Genomic DNA, 23,286 nt, shown 5'->3' on the forward strand with positions numbered 1-23,286 from the left:
GTATCCAAGAACTGTGCAGGCGCGAGTGGAGAGTGCTCATAAAGCAAGTACCTAGAGAGGTGAATTTTGCTGTTGATACCTTAGCTAATCTGATGAAAGATTCCCCCATTGGCGCGAGAATGTTTTATGTAGCTCCATCATTGGTTGATGATCAGATACGAATTGATAGATGTTTTTGGTTATCCAACCTGGTTCCTACTGTTAGCATGTAATTGATGTTTTTTACGTGTTACCAAAAAAAATTATACAAGTAAGAAAAATTATAATAATTTCTTCTTTTTTTTTTAGAAAAATGCACTCCTTTATTTTGCCTGGTTTCTCTCTAGTTTTGAACAGTCAACAATTAAGATATATTTCTATCAAAATGAAAAAAGAGCAATTAAGATATCTACTCTTTTTTTTTTTTTTTGGTAGAAGAAAAGTATTAGACTAAAACAAAACTAGTCTAATTTTCGTCGATTACATCAGTCGTTGTGTGATAACCATCAGTTTCCAATAGACGTCGCACATAGATTAAAGGTTTATCCAGGATGATCAATTGGTTCAAGCTTCCCAAAATTTCCTTAGCCAAGCAATCAGCGATTTTGTTGCCATCTCTCGATAAAAGTCTAAGCTTCACTTGCCAATCTTTAGCAATCCAAGTGTGGAGCAGTCTAACTTTCGCTATATTATTTACACAAGCAAAACCAGAATGCAAAATTTCCAATAAGAGAGCATATTAAGATATCTACTTTAACTTCTATGGTTTCCCTTTATTTTTTAGGATTAAAATGATAAATAAAAAAATTAAAATATGTTGTTACTCTCTATACTTTTAAAAATTTTGAAATCTAATCTTTTTAATTTAAATTTTAAAAATTAAACTATGTTATCTTTTTAATTTAAAATTTTTAGTTCAATCATTAACAACGTTAGTAGTTTCCATCAAAATTTATCAACTTGGCATGTTTATTTTATATCAATTATATCTCATGTCATATGAAGATAATTTAATCGACATGCCAAGTTGACAAAATTTGACAGAAAAAATTAAATATTTTAATGATTGTATAGAAATTTTTCAAATTGAAAAAATAAAATACCTTAACTTTTTAACTTTCTAACTAGGGACTAAATATCAAAGTTGATCAAAATAGAGAGATTGGCGACGTATTTTAACCAAAAAACACATTTTGGGGAAATTAGATAAAATTATATTCATAATTACTTAGAAAATCATATAAGAGAATGATATTAAGGAGCAAGGGTGAGTAAAACTCGATTGAATTCATTAAAATAAAAAAAATTTTGAATTTCGAGTTATTCAATTTTTTCAAGTCAACTCGAATAAGTAATTTGAGTTTCGAGTTTGATTTGAGTTAAATTTTACAATTCAAATAACAGATTAGTGTAAATACCCCTCTGGTCCTTGCCAGTTTTGAAAATGAGCAAAATTGTCTCTCTCTCAACAAAAAATACAAAAAAATCAAAATAATTTTCAAAAATTCAAAATATTTATAAAAATTACAAAACCTATATATTTTTTAAAAAAATTGTAAAAATTTTTAAAAAATAAATCTAAAGAATATATAAAGAAATTTAAATTTTTAAAAATTTCCTAATATAATAATTTTGGAACCTAAACAAATTAATTAATGATTCAAGTTTATCATACAAAATATTTCTTTTTTTTCTTTTTTTTTCTTTGAAAAGGTTTTCAAATATATATGCTTTCAAAATTACGTACTCTAGTATGAAATTAGTTATACTGTAACAAGATTTTAATTTAACATGTTTACTTTTTTAATTTAACTTGAATAATTTCATTTGATTCAACTCGACTTGAATTTCATTTCACTCGATTCGACTCGAAAAAATTCAAATCGAGATAGGATGATAAAATAGTAATGGACAACTAGGTTAACTCGAAAATTTTTTATTTGATTCGATTTGACTTGATCGAATACTCACTCCTATTAAGGAAAACAAAGTTTAGTTAAGTAAATAAATATTATTGTAAAAATAATAATTAAATTATATTTTAGGAAATAAAATAATATTAAAAAATAATATTGAAACATCTTAAATCTAACCATTGGGATTTTCTTTTCATTTATGGTTTAATCCATTAGTCTTGGATGTGTGGTAAATCATATTTAGAGAATTCGATATGATTTTTTAAAAAGGGATAACCATAAACTTTAAAAAAATTTATTTTGAAGAATTCTATAATTGTTATAAAAAAACTATTTTAATTAAAAAAAAGTGATATAACTTTTCTTAAAAAAAATATTTTAAAAAAATACAAGTAAGTTAATAAATTTTTAATTCGATTTCTTGAAGTATCCATTTGAGCGAATCTAATAACTAATCATTAACATTCTTTCATTAAGCTAATATTTTTAAAATATAATAAGAATTACAACTTGATGCTCAAGTCTGGTTTGATGCAGCAAATACAACAATTACAATAATTTTCATAAAAGAAATCACAATAATAAGAACCCAAGATTGAAACTTGTTTTGGAAGCAAAACTTAAGTATTTTTTATATCAGAAAAGTTTCTATATTAATATTATTAATGGCGATAAATAAAAAAGTGATGGTTGATTGGTCGGTTGCTTGAGGTGGGACCAAAACACATAAGCCAACCTGTCCAAGGGCCACTTTTACATAACTGAAAACAGAAGCCAACTCCCCTCCCCCTCCCAATCCAAACATATGTATTCATTAAAATTTATGTTTAGAATATATTTACTGAAAATTAATGCATTGATTAGGCCTTCTATTTTTATACATAATAAATCTCTCCATATAACATTTCCTTGTAAAGAAACGTAGAGTCAAATCCGTTTAAAGGAAGCTCCTTGTCAAATTTCTTCAATTTTCCTTTTTAAAAAAAAATTACTTGGATTTTCCTACAGCTTTACGTACTTATAGTAATTTCTTGGGCAACAAGTTTTAATTTTTTTTTTCATTAAAGTTGGTGATTCTATTTCAGTCTATTGGTAGAGTCGATTCAGAGCATTTGGAGGTTACCATATTTAGTTCAATAGTCACTCTCTCTATATTCAATGCAATTGTTGCTGCCTTAGACCTCACTCATTCATACTTTTTTCTTTTAGGTATGGTATTGGATCTTCACCTCCACTGGAGTAGGGTTATCGAGGGATCGAATTTGAGATTTTTTTCTTTCTTTTTAGATACCCAAAATTATCTATAAATCATTTTCTTGATATTTTGTTATTAAGCGATTCCTCATACAAAAACAAGTTGAATTTTTGTATTTTCTTTTTAAAAAGTACTATTTGTAGTTAGATTTAAATCTGTGCCTACTTTCTTTTCAAGTTATCTAATTTACTGCAACCATTAGGTATCTCCATTTAGCAGTGTCCAACTTTTTCAGTACTATATAACATAGCCTTTGAAACTGATCTTTTGTGTCTTTGATTTTTATCCATATCCTAATTCTTCATACATTCCTTCCCTTCTGCCATTTCAGGAACCCAAAAAACAATGGCTTCAATCAGTGTTTGTGAGCGTTTGGGTGAATCTCTAGCTACTCATCCACAGCAGGCAAAGTCTATCTTGTCAAGGTATAATGTAAATAAGTGCTGCCTTCAAATTTCTGGTCTTTCTTCGTTATTTTTTATTACATTGTTTATATATGTCATATTGCAGGATTGAAAGCCTCGGAAAGGGTATTCATAAGTCTCAAAAGCTGCTCTCGGTTCTCGATAAAGAGGCCGGAAATCAAGCACTTGATGGGATGGTGGTGGAGGTCCTCAGGTCCACTCAGGTCACAATAAAACAAACCCTTTCTTTGGTTATGTTTCATGATGAGAATATTGGACTGATATGTTACCGTTATCTAATAGGAAGCTGTAGTGTCGTCTCCATTGGTTGCCCTTGCCATTCGTTCAGCTCCTGGAGTTTGGGAGTACATTGCTGTGGAGGTCCAAAAGCTTTTTGTGGAGGAAATGCCCGTTGCTGAGTATCTACGGTTGAAGGAAGAACTTGTTGATGGAAGGTAGGTAGTTTTCTCTTACAGCTCCTGGTTTATATTATGTTTGAGTTTATGTTGAACAATGCTCAATGATGTGGTTCAGCTCCAATGGCGAGTTTATGTTGGAATTGGACTTTGGTGCATTCAATAATTCTGTTCCTCGTCCATCTCTTTCAAAGTCCATTGGTAATGGCATGGACTTCCTCAACCGCCACCTTTCTGCCAAGCTATTTCAAGACAAGGAGAACTTGAACTTGTTGCTTGAATTTCTCCAAATTCACTGCCAGAAGGGAAAGGTAAAAGTTTCACTTTCACTATTTGTTTTTCCTTTCTGTATACATCAAAACTTAAGAATCGTTCAATGTTATGCCACAGGGTATGCTGTTGAATGACAGAATCCAAGATGTGAATTCCCTCCAACATGCATTAAGGAAGGCCGAGGAGTATCTGACTCCTCTATCCTCGGATACCCCGTACTCAGTTTTCGAGAAAAGGTTTCTGGGGATTGGTTTGGAGAAGGGATGGGGTGATAATGCTGAGCATGTTCTTGAGATGATCCATCTTCTATTGGATCTCCTTCAGGCACCTGATCCTGTCGCACTTGAAAGCTTCCTTGGAAGAATCCCATTGGTCGCCAATGTTGTAATCATGACTCCCCATGGATACTTTGCCCAAGACAATGTTTTGGGATACCCTGACACAGGTGGTCAGGTTGTTTATATCTTAGATCAAGTTCGTGCCTTGGAGGAAGAGTTGCTTCATCGTTTCAAGCTGCAAGGACTCGACATTACCCCACGTATCCTAGTCGTGAGTATCTGAATGTTAATTCAGTTTCGATCATTATGTTTAATGCTTAATTTGGCTGTTTGTGTACCAGATTACTCGGCTCCTCCCTGATGCTGTAGGAACAACTTGCGGTCAGCGTCTTGAGAAAGTGTATGGAACCAAGTATTCTGATATTCTTCGGGTACCCTTCAGAACTGAGAAGGGAATTGTACGTCCATGGATCTCACGATTCAAAGTCTGGCCTTACCTGGAGACTTACACTAAGGATGTTGCAGCTGAGATCACCAAAGAGTTCCAGGGCAAGCCTGATCTGATTGTTGGGAACTACAGTGATGGAAACATTGTTGCTTCTTTATTGGCACATAAGTTTGATGTTACACAGGTTTGTTAAATACCAATTAATTGAACAAGTTCCTTGCTGTATTTTGATGTTCCCCGTGCAATCTAAAAACTTGGTTTTCAATGTTTTATGCAGTGCACTATTGCTCATGCACTCGAGAAGACGAAATACCCGGATTCAGACATTAACTGGAAACAGCTTGAGGATAAGTATCACTTCTCCTGTCAGTTTACTGCTGATCTTATTGCTATGAACCATACTGATTTTATCATCACCAGCACCTTCCAAGAGATTGCTGGAAGGTAATCTATCTCCCACTTTACTACATTTGGTTCCCTTGTACGTTGTAAATGTTGCCACCTATTTGAGTCCCTAACAATGTTTTCATTCCATGATTTTCAGCAAGGACACTCTCGGCCAATACGAGAGTCACATTGCTTTCACTCTTCCAGGGCTCTACCGCGTTGTTGATGGGATCGATGTTTTTGATCCCAAATTCAATATTGTCTCCCCTGGTGCTGATATGAGCATATACTTCCCTTACACGGAAGAGAAGCGGAGGTTGAAGAAGTTCCACCCGGAGATTGAAGAGCTTCTTTACAGCCCTGTTGAGAATACAGAGCACTTGTGAGATTTTGGTCCTATTTTTACACCCTTTTCACTAGATTTTGTGTTCAGTGTTAACAATGTCTTAAATTGTTGTCTCACAGATGTGTACTAAAAGACCGCAACAAGCCGATTCTGTTTACCATGGCAAGGTTGGACCGAGTGAAGAACTTAACTGGGCTCGTAGAGTTCTATGCCAAGAACAGCCGGCTGAGGGAACTGGTTAACTTGGTTGTAGTAGGTGGAGATAGGAGAAAGGAATCCAAGGACTTAGAAGAAAAGGCTGAAATGAAGAAGATGTATGAACTTATCGAAAAATACAAGTTGAATGGACAATTCAGATGGATATCGTCCCAGATGAACCGAGTGAGAAATGGTGAACTCTATCGTTATATTTGCGACACCAAGGGAGCATTCGTTCAGCCTCCTATATACGAGGCTTTTGGCTTGACTGTTGTTGAGGCAATGACCTGTGGACTACCAACATTTGCAACATGTTACGGGGGCCCTGCTGAGATTATAGTTCACGGAAAATCGGGGTTCAACATCGATCCTTATAACGGTGATTTGGCTGCCGAGACCCTTGCCAATTTCTTCGAGAAGTGCAAAGCGGATCCATCTTATTGGGATGAGATCTCCCAGGGAGGGTTGAAACGCATACAGGAGAAGTATACATGGCAGATTTACTCCGAGAAGCTATTGACTCTCACCGGAGTTTATGGCTTTTCGAAACATGTAGCTTACCAGGAGCAACGTGGGCGCAAGCGTTACATTGAAATGTTGCATGCATGGATGTATAACAATCGGGTAAAACAATCATGTCTATTATTATTATTACATCAAACATCATTTTACTCTTTCATTGAACTGAAATTTTCATGTTTCTGAATGTTTGTTTAATTGTGTGCTTTACAGGTCAAGACTGTTCCACTAGCTGTTGAGTAAAGAAAAAGCAAAAGGCTGCTTGGAAACCAAGGAATTTCCAAGAATGATTGCTATTGAAGTTTTATTTTTGCTTCTTTTTTTCAATTTCGTAAATGTTTAATTTCAACTTTGGGGTTTCCCCTTGGAATGTTTTGAACTCTGGGTTTGGTCCCATTGATTGCAATAAAGTTTTAATTTCTGTTGAATGATGTTTGTATTTAAGTTTTGAGTTTGAAGAGGATAAAATTTAAAATTATATTGAATTTTGATTTAATGTGTAATTTGATATATATATTTTTATTTTGCAACACCCTTTACCCAAGACCGTTGCTGGAGTCGAGCATGAGGCGTTACTTGACTTAACTTAAAAGTTCAGGGCATAAAATTTTACTTTTGAAATTAATTTCACTATTCACAACAAAGCTGTCCACCTGCGCAGCAGTTACTAAATTAATTATAACTTGAGCTAAGAAACTTGAAATTTAGATTCGTAAATTTTTCCTAAAACTAGACTCATATATCTTTTTACCATAAAATTTTCAGAATTTTTGGTTTAGCCAATTAGTACATTTTATTAGTTAATATCTCCCCTGTTTCACTGATCAACTGTCCTGACCTCTCATCACTAAAATTTAACTATCTCATTGTACAGACTTCATATGGTGTTCTCACTTGTTTATACAGAAAATGCACTCAATAAGGAATTTATACATATAAATTACAACTCATTACTACTTTTGTACAATTTTTAATGATTTTTCAAAGTCAGAACAGAGATTCCGAAAACCACTTTGACCTTGTCTAACTAAAATGCAAATATCTCAGAATACATAATTCCTTTGTCTACATGTTATTTTTCTATGAAAATAGACTCAATAAGATTTAATTTTATATCTCATCCACCCTCTAATTCATTTTATACTATTCTTGGTGATTTTTCAAAATCACGTCACTACTACTGTCTCAAAACTTATTCACTATCAATTTTTACTTTTTCATTATTTCTATGCATAATTTATCACCTAGACTTTTATAACAACAAACACCTTCATACTTAGCCATTTTAATAATTATTCATCATCAAATATTTACATATCATCTTTTGGTCATAATTTAAGAATATACAATCGAAATGACTAAGTCCCTATATATGTCATAGCTCGAAACATTTATCATCTTAAAATACCAAGTTGTTGTGGTTGATAGTGTGAATGCTCTCTGACGTCTTCAAGATCCCGACTATGCTTGATAATACTATATGAAAGAAAAAGAAATAAAAGAAGTAAGCATAAATCTTAGTAAGTTTACAAGCAAATAAATAACAACATTAAACACAAATAAATATACTCAAGTGTCATGATCTCTAATTTCCTCTTTACTTAATCCCTTACTCGTTCACTTACTTGTTTACTTAGATAACTCATGATTATAACTTACTCTTCTCTTGCTGAAATGTTGGTTCTCAATTGATAACATAATATGTTCTTAACTCTTATAACTCACCTGAATTTGCTATTTATGCTTTTACTTGAACTTTCATGGAACATAATTTGTTTACTAGCCCGTTGAGCCACATTGGAATTATAATGATACTTGGGTATCTTTTCTGATAATAACATGCCAAAGCCATGTCCCAGACATGGTCTTACATGGGATGTTTCTTGTACTGCCAATGTCATATCCCAGATATGCTTTTACATGGGAGTTCTCATATTGGTGCCCATGCCATGTCCCAGACATGGTCTTACATGGGATCTCTTTACCCAAATGTCATGACATTTGTATCCAATACACTCCTAATGTTTCAACGGGGCTTTTATCACTGATTCTCTGTCATTTCATACTTAAGTCAACATTAAATAATTTCATTAAATAAATACATAATTGCTGGAAAATAGCAGTATTAATAATAATTATTAAAATATTACATTTATTTACCGTAAACTTACCTCGGTACAAAAATATGATCAAATCTAACACTTTAGTCCTCAATCTTTTTCTTTCCCCGGTCTAGCTCCGGATTTCATTCTTCTTGATCTATGATAGAAAATTTAGCTTATTTAATACTCACATTCATCAAAACAGTCCTTAACTCAATTTTGGAAAAATTATAGTTTTGCCCCTAAACTTTTGCATATTTATACTTTTGCCCCAAAGCTCGGAAATTTAAATTCATCTCTTATTCTTATGTTTTATAACATGCTGTACATTTTTCCCTTTTATGACAACATCAAATTCTTACTCTAACACTTACTTATGAACATTAGGTATTTTTGCCGATTATGTCGTTTTACTCGTTTTCACTTAAAATCGCTTAGCAAAAGTTGTTTAACATAATTCCAAGCTTCATATTCTACCATAAAACATCAAAATAAACACATTTCACCTATGAGTATTTTTCCAAATATGAACCCTAGGTTAAATTATTGCTAGAATAAGCTAAATCAAGTTACCATGGCTTAAAAACGTAAAGAACATTAAAAATGGGGCTTGGAATCACTTGCTATGAGCTTGAGAAAGTGAAGAAACCCTAGCTATGGCTTCCTTCAAGTTTTGGCAGCAAGCAAGGATGATGAACACAATTTTTACATCTTTTTCCCTTTTAATTCTATTTATTTACTAAATGACTAAAATACCCTTACTTAAAAAAAATCCTATTTCACTTATCTCATGTCCATTTTTGTCCATCACTAACTAATGGTCTAATTCCATATAAGGACCCCTAATTTATAGTTCCATAACAATTAAATACCTTTAACATATAAAACTCAACTTTTGCACTTTTTACAATTTAGTCCTTTTGTCTAAATTGAGTGCTCAAACGTCAAAATTTTTGAATGAAATTTTCACGAAATCATTCCGTGAAATTTTAGGGCATAAAAATATAGTAAAAATAAATTTTTCCTCATCGAATTTGTGGTCCCGAAACCACTGTTCCGACTAAGCCATAAATCGGGATGTTACAGATTTAGTATAATTATGCACATAAAATTTAAATTTTTATTCAATTATATACATAAAAATCTAATTTTTATTCAATTATACACGTTGAAAAAAAAGGAGAAGAAGGAGGAAATAACAGCAATATGCAAGCAAACATAAAATAATACCGCATTGAAAATGTTGTTGGTAAATGTGATTAGCGAAAACTGTGAATATATATATATATATATATAAAGCTAATTTATAATTCTGATAATTATGAAAGAATGGCAGGGTGGATTGTTAAATTGAACACCAATGGTAATCTCTTAACAACCTTTAATTAATCCTTGTAATTAGGCAAGTTAAACTGCGATGAATTCTTCATGTAGTCTTAGGGAATAAACATTTTAATTAAATTCATGGTTTGTTAATTACTTATTTAATAATGCATTTGAATTTGACAAATGTTTTTATATATCTTTAATATAAATTATATGATTGGTATCATCAACAACAACAAAATCAAGCTCACAACCTAAGTACTTATTAAGCAAGTTGAGAGAACAAGAAGTTGGTTAAAAATTTTTAAAATAACTATTTAGAAAATGAAATATCAAAATTAGAAACTAAAAATAATTTGTAAAATTAAAAATTTTTAACTTTTAAGTCAATTCATCCTAATTCAAACTCACATGAATTCAAAAATAGTCTTTTTCTTCAATGGCTTTTCAAATATCCGTAATTTTTTATTTTATTTCTCAAATTTCTATTATAGAAAAGTAGTCATCAAACATATTTTTATATTTTTATTATGAAAATAATATTTTTTAAAAACCAAATATAGCCTAAGTTTCTAAAGAATTAAATCAAATAAAACTCTAAATATCCTAATAAAAATAATAGTAAAGGAAACATATGGCTTGTTTAGTAATACTTAGAAAATTCACTTTAGACTTGAAAAACATTTTTGAAATAAAAAGTTATACTAAACAAGCTGCTTTTGATTTTTTAAAAACACTCTTGAAAATCACTTTTGAAAAAGAGAAGCTAAAATTTTTAACTTTTCCTCTCCTAAAAATACTTTTAGTGTTTAATTACTTTTTCACCTCTCTGACAACATAGCACTTTCCGTTATTTTTTTGGCATAATTCCAAAAAAAAAAAACCCTCAATGTTTGGGGGCTTTAGGTTTTGTGCCTTTGATTTTTTTTATTGACACCCTCAACTTTATGATTTTTTCACAAATCAACTCAATTTTAGTAATAAACGTGAGTTGACCGTCAGTCAAACGCCGATCAATGAAATAAGTCTATGTAACGTCATAGGTGACACCATCTAAATTTTTTATAGTAATATTAAACGCTTAAATCTTAAACCAAATTTTTCAAAAGTACTTCTCAAAAATATTTTTTTACAACAATTTTTAAAAGAACTTTTTAAAAGCATTACTAAACTAGACCATAGTTGGATCGGAAGCAATTAGGCAAATCCTTTTTACTTCATATATTGACAAATTAACTATGAAATCAGTTTAAAAAATTACAAATAAGATGACCAAATCATTACACACAGGAGACCCTAACAAAGTGTTCACTAATCCATTTCTGCTCTACTTTTTTTAACATTATAAAATATGGTTTTATATTAATTTTGGTATTTCTATTATTCCTAAATTTTAGATTTAATCTTTATATTTTAATGTTTAACATAATTTGATCTCCATATTTTTATTATGTTATTGTTAGTCCAAATATTTAATATAGTTAACTTTTCGATTAAAATGTTATATGATAATATATAATTTAAGTACCCTAAAGGTCTTAGACACCGACACATCTTCTAATTTCTTTTGAGATTGTCTTGCATTTCTTTTAGCATTAGAAGACAATGGTAAAATTTCAATTTTGCCCTCTATACTATGCTGAAACTTGAGATTTAACCTACATACTTTAATTTTTACATAATTTGGTCCATCTATTTTTATAATATCATTAGTTAGTTTAAATAATTAATATGGTTAACTATTTCAATAAAAATGTCGACGTCAATTTTTTTTCTTAAGAACACTATTTTAACAAAAAATATTTTATCATAACGAGCTCAAGTGGGAAAAAATTTAAATAAGCATCCGGTGAATTTAAATGAATTTTTTTTGAATTAGTAATAATTAAATATGTATTTTTAAATCTGAAAAATAAAAATGTTAGATTTTTTAAAAATAAAAATAAGAACTAAATTGCATAGTATATTTTAAAATTTAAAATTTTATTGTAAAATTAAAAGAACAATTAAGAGTCAGAAATAATACTAATTAAAAATTGATTGGAAGCTCGTTTGTGACTTTTTTTTATTGTAGGATAATAATAACACTTTCATTCAATGATTTTCTTCATAGGACAAGTTTGTCTCCAACATTTGATATAATTTCTTTTCAATTATAAATAAATAAGTAAATTCTTCAAAAATAAAGTCAAACTAGAGCAATGTTAAATATAATGGTGAACTGAACTTAGTCGCCATGAGTGGTTCTAAGGTGTTTTATAGTTTTGAAATGTATTCCAAGGCTTTTGATCAGACCAAAAATAAACAAAATACAAATGGAAAAGCATCCCAAGGGTTTTGATCACGTAAAGGGCAAAACATTGGAATCACTGCCTAATGTATTGATTTGGTCCTCAAATACATGTTGCCGAGGAAGAGAAAACATAAATAAGGGCTTAGGGGGCATCTCAATGTCTTCCATACGCCCACTCAACATTTCCACAACTCGTTTCATTGAGGGTCGATCTCTCTGTTTCATTTGGATGCACCATAATCCCACCATTCTCATCTTCCTTCCTATTTCATAGCTCTCATCCACCACATTATCCATCTTTTCCATTACCTTTTCATATATCCATTCAGGGAAGTAGGCTTCAGTGCCACTAGAACCACCTGTGCTAAAGCTGGTTATTTGTTTGAACTGCTGCTTCCCACCTACCATCTCCAACAGCAACATCCCATAGCTATACACATCGGATTTATGCGAAGGGTTTCCCAGATTTCTCATGAATATCTCAGGAGCGATAAAGCCAATAGTCCCTCTTGCACTCGTCATCGTCACATAGCTATGGTCTCGAGAGTATACTTTGGCTAATCCGAAATCAGAAATTTTGGGGTTCAAACTCTGGTCAAGCAAAACATTTTGAGGCTTTATGTCGAGATGCAAAATCCTTGATTCGCAACCATTGTGCAAGTATTCTATCCCTTGAGCGACCCCGATCGCGATTTCGAGAAGCTTAGCTATCCCAACTGAATTCTCTGCCTCCTCTTTCGACAGTAAATCCTTTAACGATCCGTTAGGCATGTATTCGTAGATAAGAGCTTGTTTAGAGCCATCCCAACAGAACCCCAACAAATTAATAACATTGAAATGGTGTATCCTACCTATGGTGGCAACTTCAGTAATGAAATTGTCGCCAATAATAATGTCAGCAGACTTGAGCAATTTGACAGCAATGATGCGACCATCAAATAGTTTGCCTTTGTAGACATTACCATATCCACCTTCACCTAGTTTATCCTTGAATCCATTTGTCATCTTCTTGATATCATTGTAGGAATAGTTGCTCAATAGATTTGAGCGATAAGTTTTGATGAACTCTTCGGCATTTGGTCCATCTAAAGTGGTTTGATTCTTCTTCTTCTTCAAATAGGCAGTTGAGATTAATGAAGCTCTGTTCTTGTACACAAGTAGGGCTACAATTACGACAATTGAGAAGATTCCACATGCAACACCTGTGTACATGCTTACACGTTGAGATTACAAAAGAAAGCACTGGGTTTTTTTTTTTTTTTTTTGATGATTGGTTAAAGGAAAACATTTCCCACGGGCCCTTTAGATGATGAACTACTTCAAAAATCAATTATATTATATAATACCATCTCAAAACGTTTAATATATCATTCACCTATAATAATCTTGTGCACTTGCGACAGTTTTGGCCTGCACATAAAAAAAATATTCCACGATAAGGGTGTGTGTTTAATAAATTATTAAAAATTTCCATTTGTTGAATAAGATAGATAGGTAACTACTTATCACTTAATATAGAAAATATTAAGTTGTTTTTATTTTATTAAAAAAATTAAAATAAATTGCTTTTTAAAAAATAAAATATTCAAATTATCATATTTTTTTTACAATAATGTGAAATTTATATTAATAAAATTAAAACTAAGAAATAAATAATTTTTTTAAAGATTAATATTTACTTTTATCAAACAACATAATTTTATTCAATCCTTATATTTACTAATTTACCAAACAATCTTCTAACATGAAGTCAAACTTATCAAATTTAATATTAAAAATTCAATGTTTAAATTTTTAACACTTAAATTTTTAGTTTATCAAACACAAGTCTATATAATTATTTTAATTTCACCAGCAATTGTTCTATTTTAACTAATAATAAGCATCAACCAACATCCATTATTATTATTATTATTATTATTATTATTATTATTAAGATAGTCTCTTGTTGAGTAATGTTTTTCTTGTATCTTATTGATAGGAATGTTGGGGTATTTATACATGTGGTTATAAGTACTATTACAGCTCAAAGCAAAGCCCCACTACTTTGTCTTGATTCTATTGCCTCTGATACTGACATTCTCTGTCCCTGGTACTAACAATATCTGCACACTACAGGTCTGTTGGGTACGTGTCTACGAAGCACACGGTCTTTTCTAGTTTTAGGACTACCATTATGGGCAAGTGTCGTACTTACTAGACACGTGTCTGGATGCCCTATGGAGTACGTGGCCCTTTCAGTGAGTCCTTTGGGCATATGCAAAGTGAGACTGCGATATTCCCTAAGTTCCTACGAGCTGGATCCGCGGGCTGGTCCTACGACCTTGCCCTATGGGCTCACGTAAGGTTCTTGCGAATTGGGCTTATTGCCTTACCTTGCGAGCTGGTATGTCTTATTGTCTGTTCGTGGTCGGGTTGTGGGTTAGAGGTTTGGATCCTTTCTAGGACTCGAGTCTCAAGTTATTGACATATAACAATCTACCCCCCAAGTGGGCCTAAAAGGTGTCATAAAGTGGCGCTCCTTAGGTCCATCGTATCAGGATTAAATGCAACTTGCTGGGTACACTGCGGATTGTGATGCATGATTGTTGCTCTGCCACGTGCATGAGCGATTCTCGCGTGTGTGTATCTGATTGTTGAAAATTGAACTATTTTCGTTTGTTCGCATCTAAGCCGTTGATTTTCCTGAGTCATGCAAATCGTCAAACAAGCGAGAAGGGAACTTCTTCTTTGAAAAAATATCTTTCAGAACCCTAAATCCTCTATTCTTAATGTTTTCTTCCATCAAAACAAAGGTAATTTTTAGAAACTTCGATTTTTCTTTTAACATTTATGTTTCCTTCTTTGATCGATAGTATGGTAAAAATGAGAAGAGTTGGTAACCGTATCATCCCAATCTGTTGGTTGACTCTGATTTTAGTAACGGAGAAATCTTACGCAAGCACCACTAAATGGGAGGAGCTAGAACGGTCTTATCGGTGTAGGGAATAAAACTTCCCAATTTCGCGTATGAGTTTTCCATTCTAGAAGGGTCACATCGACTGTGTAAGACCACTAATGATAGTTTTCTGCTTCCGTTGCACACGCTGGAGGTTGGGTTTCATTTGTCGCTGCACATTTTCTTCTACAGCCTTCTAAATAATTACAATATTACTCCCGACCAACTTTCGAGCTTTTCCTGGTGGCTCGTTATGGCGTATTTTCTTGACTGTAGTTAGCGTGGCAAGATACATATACTCGTTATTTTCTAGAATTTGTATCAGTTGAAGAGTTGTGGTTCAGATAATTCAACAAGGTTCTACTATTTTTCTCCTCATAAAAAAGTGCAAACAATTATTCAAAATTATTGTTCCAATCTTCATCTAAACCGAGGGATGTACGTTCAAGTTAACAATATGATTTGCGAGGACTTCAAATTTCCCATAAGATGGACCTCACCCAGTAAGGATATGTATGCATTTCAATGAAGCATTGCTATGGATGAAGTTGTTGCCCAGTTTTAGAGGCTTCCCATTAGTCGTTTGCTGACTCTGAAGACTTCCATCACAATAATAAATGTCTTCAGATATTGTTTGAAGGGTTTTAACCCTAATGGACGAAGGCTTGGTGATAATTAAGAGGTTGCTCAGTCAGTTGAGGCGTTGCCTGAGAGTGCTACATGGCCTCATGATTATTCTGATTAATTGGCCTAGATATTGTTGAGTCGCATGACAAAGCCCTTTAACTTCTTCTATCACTTCTACAAGATGAAGCGTTGATCGTTTGCTTTTGCTGAGTTCACACAAGGGGGTTGTTGGGTTAGATATTAATTTATTAACTGCTCCCACTAATCACGGGGTTGTTACTGGTGCAAGAATTGGTTGGGGTTCCCAGGATACTTCAAGTGGAATTGATTACCTTTATCGTGAACTTGATGAGACAATGGACATCGATTCCTTGGTTGGTGGTGCTCGCAAGAAGCATAAAACCACCGCAAGGGCTGTGCATATTGGCTCTGTAAATGAAGAGGAAAGGAAAAGTGCACAACTTGAGCGTCGTAGTAAAAAAAGAGTAAATTTTGTTGGGGTTGCTGTTGAAGCTTTGAGTCTTCCCCGTCTTCTACCATGAACTTGCCATCTTCTACTCCTCCTGCTAGTTCGTCGATTGTCGTTGTTGGTGATACTCTTCCTTCTACTACTCGTGTCTCTCCTCCTGCACTCGCCGTTAGAGGAACGTCAATCGAGGGTAATAGATGTTTATTTCCTTCACGTGGGGACTTGAGCGCATAGGATTACCTTTATAACCCTAATATCGTAGCCCTTAAATGGCAAGCCTCAGTGCCAGAAGTTGTTGAGCCAAGCAGTACGCTACTACCCTCAGCCTCAAACTTGTACTCCTCTCTGCATTTTCTATTTTCTGGAGCTAATGTGGTCAGACTAAGGTATGAGAAGGCCCGTCAGAAAGAGCTCACGGATCTTCAGGCGAAGTTAGCGAGAGTTAGTGAGTAGCATTGCAAGATGATGGAGGAAAATGAGGTCATCCTTAAGCAAAAACGAAGATCTTACTGAGTTTCTGGCCATAGTGGTGACTAAAGTAGAGGGGTTAAAGCGTATTGTGGTTATTGAAAAGGAAAGTAAGGAGGCTCTGCAAGCTGAGTTAGACGAGCTTACAGAAGAGCACGCAGCGGAAATAAATAGGATTATCCGCGAATGTCAAAATCAAGTAGAGGGCATGATCAGGGAACATCTTCGAGTTTTTGAGGATTTTAAGAAAAAGACAGCTGAAGATGTCTTAAGCTCTATTTTAAAGTTGAAGATGAACATTCCGATTCACGCCTAAGTCGCTGCTGGTCTTTTTGATGTTCGCAAGGTAAATCTTGATGCTCTCGAATGGATGGATATGAGCTTGCTAGGCTTTGACGTGCTACGTCCCTCAGGTGCTGCGTGGGACTCCTTTGTGTCTACCAGGAAGGTTTTCTAGATTTTTATAGAGAGGATGATCCTTCTGCGGACAAGAATGTGGTTCCTTCTGCTGCGAACAACGACATTACTCCTTCTAATGATGTGTGTCGAGGCGTAGATAAGGATAACATGCCTTGATTTTTTGAAAATTTTATATCTCGTTTATTTTTAATGAAAATATATTTTTATAGTTATTACTTTTGTGTCTTTGAAACTTTAATTATTTTTATCACACAACTATGTCGGTACTTATGAAGAACCTTCGAAGATTGCTAGCTGCGATCTTTGACGATAATTTTGAAAGGTAACACAACTGGGGGTGTTAATTCGCAAGTTATTTTATAATTAAGAAAGTTTTTAAAGATAACAAGCTGAGAGTTTTGCTCTCGCTAACTGTCTTGGAGGTTGTGGCTCTTCGCCTGCAAACTTTAATATTATAGTTAGGAGCTTTGATCTCACTAATTGTTTTGGAGATTGCGGCTCTTTGCTTGAGAACATTAATATGATAGCTGGGAGCTTTGCTCTCGCTAACTGTTTTGGAGGTTGTGACTTTTTGCCTACGATCCTTAATATGACAGTTGGGAGCTTTGCTCTTGCTAACTATTTTGAAGGTTGCAGCTCTTCGTCTGCGAACCTTAATATGACAGCTGGGAGCTTTGCTCTCGTTAATTGTTTTGGAGGTTGCGGCTTTTCGCCTACGAACCTTAATATGACAACTGAGAGCCTTGCTCTCGCTAACTATTTTAGAGGTTGTGGCTCTTTGCCTGCGAACCTTAATATGACAGTTAAGAGCTTTGCTCTCACTAACTATTTTGGAGGTTGTGGCTCTTTACCTGCGAATCTTAATATGAAAAAAATGCTACTGGAAAAAGATTTTTATTCATAGGGTAAGGAGTCATACATAGTAATTTTTGAGATGTCGGCCATTCTAGCTTCGTGGTACAATTGTGCCCTCTATTATTGCTAGTTTATATGATCTATATCATATCTTTTCTATCTCTTTGTATGGTCTTTCCCAATTTAAAGCCATTTTTCCACGTTGGGAGGAAGGTAGGCTGCATTCGGTGGTTTTTAAGACGAGGTCACCCACTTGAAACTGCTTTTTTTTTTTACCTTAGAGTTATAGTAGCGAGTTATTTGTTGGACGTGTGTTGCATTTATAATTTCAGTTGTCTCTCTAAGTTTGTCGATCAGATCGAGGTTGAGCCTGAGAGCTTCTTGATTAGCTTCCTCATCGAATTATTGTATTCTGTGTGACCTCAAACCAATCTCCACAGGGATTACAGCTTTTACGCAATAAACGATAGAAAAAGTTGTTTCTTCCGTCACTATGTAAAGTGTAGTTCTCAAGGCTCATAAAATTCCTAGTAGTTCTTCCAACCAAGCTCCCTTAGCTTCGCCCATTTTTTTCTTAAGGATTGTCAAGATTTTTTTATTCATAGCTTCCACCTGTCCGTTGGTTTGTGGCATTTTTACCGAACTTTGAGCTAGAGTTATTTGGAGTTCAATGCAAAACTACTTGAATTTTCCCTAAAATTGTGTGTTGTTGTCCATGATAATTGTGTGAGGTATCCCAAATCTAAAAACAATCAATTTCCATAGGAAAGACTTCATTTGTTTTTTTTTTTTGTGATGGTCGCTAAAGCTTCGGCTTCGGTCCACTTGGTGAAGTAGTCCACAACCACTACTATGAATTTCTTTTGTGTTGTGGCTATAGGGAACAGACCAATGATATCGACCCTCCAAGTTGCAAAAGGCTAAAGACCTGACATGATCTGAAGGGGATCTGCTGGTTACAACTAGATTTTAACGTTCCTTTAGCAAGCATCGCATTTGTGAACTAACTGATGGGTGTCATTTTGTATGGTAAGCCAATAGTATCATTGTCTAAAAATCTTTTGTGCGAGCAATCTACCTCCCAAGTGGTCGCCGTAAATTTCTTCGTGGATCTCTCTCATAATGTATTCGGCTTCAGTCGTTGACAGGCACCGCAACAGTGGTTGGGAAAATCTTTTTCTATATAGTACACCCTCCAGAATGGTGTATCTATTAAACATAGGATGAAACATATTGTTTTAATTTAGCACGTAATGAGTTTGCAATGTCTAGGTATCCAATTCATATAAAGAGAGTTTAGTAAATATTCATAGTTATACATACCTCGCAGCCTTGCCTTGTAGCTTTGCGAGCTCTTTCCTGTCTTGGCTTTCTTGTTCACCTTGCAGTGTACGGATTATTAGCCCCATTCATGTCTCCCCTTGGGCCATACAGAGTATTTGGGGCGCATCATAGCTCGAGGCTTCCTTATGCTCGAGCATGATTTTTCCTCTTTGTTAAATAATGATGGAGGATGCTAATTTTAACAAAGCATCGGCGCGTGTGTTGTCGTTTCTTGAGAGCTGTTTAACCTCGGGTTTGTCGAATCCTACGAGCAGTTGAGTTGCCATCGCATGATATTTTTTCAGCACTACTTCTTTTACATCGCATTCTTCATTTATTTGCTTCATCACTAATTGGGAATCTGTGTGGACGATCAGATCCCTTGATCCTAACTGGCGTGCCAATTTGTAATCCTAAGATCAATGCTTCATATTCGTCGAAGTTATTCGATGTTTGGAACCCGAATGATAATCCTTGTTGCCATACCAATTGTTAAGTAATGTTTTTCTTATATCCTATTGATAGGAATGTTGGGTTATTTATACATGTGGTTATAAGTACTATTACAGCTCATAGTAGGGCCTTACTACTTTGTCTTGATTCTATTGCCTCCAGTACTGACATTCTCTACGAACTATAGGTCTGTTGGGCACGTGTCTACGGAGCATGCGGTCCTTTTTAGTTTTGGGACTGGTACTCTGAGTGGGCTTTGTACTTACTGGACACGTGTCTGGATGGCCTGCAGAGTACGTGGCCCTTTCAGTGAGTCCTTTGGGCGTATGCAAAGTGAGACTGTGATTTTCCCTAAGTTCCTACGAGCTGGGTCTATAACTTTGCCTTGCGAGCTGGATCCGCGGGCTGGTCCTACAACCTTGCCCTGTGGGCTCGTGCAAGGTTCTCGTGAGTTGGGTCTATAGCCTTGCCTTGCGAGCTGGTATGCCTTGTTGTCTACTCGTGGTTGGGTCGTGGGTCAGAGGTTTGGATCCTTTCTAGGACTCAGGTCTCAAGTTATTGACATATAACATCTCTTTATCCTTTTTACTGTCTATGAACACTAATTCTTTCAAGGACATGTGACTATTCCTCCCAACAATAATGTTGTTTCTAGGTTTGAAAATGTTTTCTCCCGTTTAACTAAGGTTAATATAACTTTTAGTGTTTTGACTTGGTAATTGGGTCAACTTCGATATTTTTTTGGTCTATTTTGGTACATGAATTCATCTATTTTGGTCCTTAAACTTAACAAATGTAAAAGGTTGATGATGTGTTATTTCATCAAATCTTAATAGAATCTAGGTTCAATATTAAAATAAACCTAGCTGCTATATATCAAAATAGAAAAAAGGAGGAGTAAAAATACCCGAGTAAAACTAATTACCAAGTCTAAATTTAAAAATTGTATTAACCCTTTGCTTAATTCATCTAAATAAATTGGTTGCTTATTTGCATCAATATTTTCTATATATTTATATTATCTTGACTCGAACACTTTAAAAACAAATTGACATGGTTACAGAATATCAGGTGCAAAACAGTAGCTATCATGAATACTTGGAAGAAAACTAAAAATTACTAACATAGAGTTATAGTAATTGATTTAAGATAGTACTTGTTTTACGAAGAAAGATAAATTATACTAATTCAGAAATAAAAGAATGGGAATGGAAGGAGAAATTTACTTGGAGGAGTTGGTGTTGTTGCAGCCATCGTCACAAAGGCAAACAACTTTTGTCCTGTCAAAACCACACTGCCCCTTTTTCTTAATGCAATTCTCGCAATCCACATCACTCTTCCATTGCAATGGAAATCCAGCAGCCAATACTTTACTGAGCTGACTCCGCTCAATATCACCGTTATTAACGCTACTAACATTTATGTCGGCACTGGATACCGGCAGCATAACCAGATTGCAATCCCTTGGAGTGATGGAATTGTTGAAGCTTCGTTCGGTTCGATTCATTGGACTACTGTTAACATATCTCCCTAGATAAAGCCTGGACTGTTCATCATTGCAAGTGTAGTTCAAGGCGGTTTGGTCCAGGAAATCTTGAGGAGGCGCAAACTGAGATGGGCATTTGAAGAAGGTTAAGTTAATATTCCAGTCAGGGAGAAGGAGACCAGAGCTAGGACTGGTAAAGTTGCGGAAAGAATGACATGAAGCGGTGTTAATGTCCCGGATGAGATCGGTATTGACCAAGGTGATGAGATTGACGACGCCTTCATCGTAGAACTGGTTGAGGAAGATGTTTTTGACTTGATATGGTTGGGTTGAGATCATGAGGATGGGAACTGGGGTGGATTCCTCCTCCTCCTCCTCCTCCTCCTCGTCGCATAGGATTTGATAGCCAGGGAAGCCGCAGTCTATGGTGCCAGAGCCAAAAGTGCGTTGATCGGAGAAGGGAAAAGGGAAGTCTATGTGGTCACAACGGAAAGGAGGACAACGACTGTGATTGGAGGTGTGGGTTTGGGATTGAATTAATAGGATATGTAAGGTGAAGAAGATTACGGTGGGAATGGGATTCAGCATGGCGCACGACAACCAGGCGAGGCGGCAACTTACCTGCCGTTTACGTTTATCAGTTGTATTGGTTGATGGTTGGATGGAAATGATGCAAAGTCGTCATCACCGACGACTTCTTCAAGTCAATGATTTTGATGGAATTCTAACATTATTTTACTATTCATCCAATTGGGAAAATTACTTTTGTTTTTTTGTTTTTATAATTCCCATCAGACAAGGGCTTTATGCTCCAATCAAATTTTACGACTCCGCTAATGATTTTCTTTCCTTTTGTATCCCTGCTCTATTTGTTTTATATCCTCTGAAATGGTATATTTTTATAATAGTAAAAATATAGTTTTATTATTTTATTATTAATTCATTTTTTATTATTTTTAGGGATTAAATTATAATTTTATCGTAATTATTTATTTATTCTAAATTATAGAATTAAAATTTTAAAAGTTAAAATATGTTCAAGTCCTTATACATTTTGTACCTTTAAAATTTAGTCTCTACTTTTATTTTTAAAAATATAGTCTTCTACTTTGATTCAAAATTTCAGCACTAGTTGTTATTATTGTTAAAATTCTTCTATTAAATTCTCTATTGAAGAAATTTAATCTTTTTTAATATGACATTTTGAAATTGAAAAAATTTCACACAATAAAAACATCAAACATTAGTTATAATTTTTTTCTTAAAAATACTTATTCTAAATCGTCAAGATGAAATGTTTTTTTTTAATAAATTACAAAAATATCACTTATATATTATTTGAATTACGTTTTAATTACTGAACTTTAACTGATTAAAACATTATTTATTTATAAAATTTTAATCATCATGCGGTTATTCTAACTTAAAAACATTATAAAATATGATATGGAAGAAATTATGTCGTTAAAGGCTCACGTGTCACCCGGGTTAGTGTCACATAATTATATACATTTTTAACCTTTTTTTATTTTTTACTTTATTTCTTCCCCCCTCTCTCCCTACTCCTTATTCTTAGTCATCGCCATGCCTTCAACTGATGCACACCAGCACCCAACTCTCAGCCATTGAGATTCTTAAACCACCATCTTCACCATTTAGCTTCCCCACTCAAACCAGCAACACCAAACTCACACACAACACACTTTCTTCCAACTCACCCTCTCCAATAGCTCATTTTCCCCAAGCCTAAATACATTCACTACTACCATCCACACACCCCACAATTCAACATCACCACCATTCATCATCATCATCTCCACCTTTCTCGGTCCCACTGCCTCCACTATATTGATTGCCTTTTTGCCTATTACACCTGTACAGCCCAATTTTATGCCCGGGCCCAAACAAGCCCAAAACCCAAAACCTGTTACAAATAAACCCAATTAACCCTCAACCCAATTACAAAACAGACCTAACTACCCAATTAACCCATCAGCCCAACTAACTTAACCCACAAGCCCAATAACAATAGGCCCAACTTCCCCAAAATCAGCCTAGGGTTTCAGAAATTGAAACCCTAGGCTCCGCATCTTTGACCCTTGGCCCT

General features: G+C 34.3%; 2 protein-coding genes across 4 annotated transcripts; one reads left to right on the forward strand and one right to left on the reverse strand.

Annotated features, from left to right (window-relative positions):
• The first annotated feature begins 3,079 nt into the window (after nucleotides 1-3,079).
• LOC107901030 (sucrose synthase-like) lies at nucleotides 3,080-6,823 on the forward strand. Of its 3 annotated transcripts, none has more exons than NM_001399828.1 (11): nucleotides 3,080-3,104; nucleotides 3,482-3,575; nucleotides 3,661-3,778; nucleotides 3,858-4,009; nucleotides 4,089-4,281; nucleotides 4,361-4,792; nucleotides 4,863-5,153; nucleotides 5,247-5,413; nucleotides 5,514-5,738; nucleotides 5,822-6,524; nucleotides 6,633-6,823. In NM_001399828.1, exons 2-11 carry the CDS (start codon nucleotides 3,496-3,498, stop codon nucleotides 6,660-6,662), a joined length of 2,391 nt encoding a protein of 796 aa, NP_001386757.1. In that variant the 5' UTR covers nucleotides 3,080-3,104; nucleotides 3,482-3,495; the 3' UTR covers nucleotides 6,663-6,823. The 3 variants fall into 3 exon arrangements, with proteins under 3 accessions (NP_001386757.1, NP_001386758.1, NP_001313827.2); NM_001399829.1 differs by lacking the exon at nucleotides 3,080-3,104 and adding an exon at nucleotides 3,281-3,352; NM_001326898.2 differs by lacking the exon at nucleotides 3,080-3,104 and having other exon boundaries at nucleotides 3,422-3,575.
• Nucleotides 6,824-12,030: 5,207 nt separating this feature from the next.
• Nucleotides 12,031-21,965, reverse strand: LOC107901029 (LEAF RUST 10 DISEASE-RESISTANCE LOCUS RECEPTOR-LIKE PROTEIN KINASE-like 2.1). Its single transcript, XM_016826852.2, has 3 exons — nucleotides 20,920-21,965; nucleotides 13,516-13,550; nucleotides 12,031-13,342 (listed from the first exon to the last, which is right to left on the reverse strand). The coding sequence occupies exons 1-3, from the start codon at nucleotides 21,765-21,767 to the stop codon at nucleotides 12,189-12,191; spliced, it is 2,037 nt and encodes a 678-aa protein (XP_016682341.1). The 5' UTR covers nucleotides 21,768-21,965; the 3' UTR covers nucleotides 12,031-12,188.
• Between the last annotated feature and the right edge of the window lie 1,321 nt (nucleotides 21,966-23,286).

Source organism: Gossypium hirsutum, chromosome D06 (genome assembly GCF_007990345.1).
Source record: "Gossypium hirsutum isolate 1008001.06 chromosome D06, Gossypium_hirsutum_v2.1, whole genome shotgun sequence".
In the NCBI taxonomy this organism is placed as follows: Eukaryota; Viridiplantae; Streptophyta; class Magnoliopsida; order Malvales; family Malvaceae; genus Gossypium; species Gossypium hirsutum.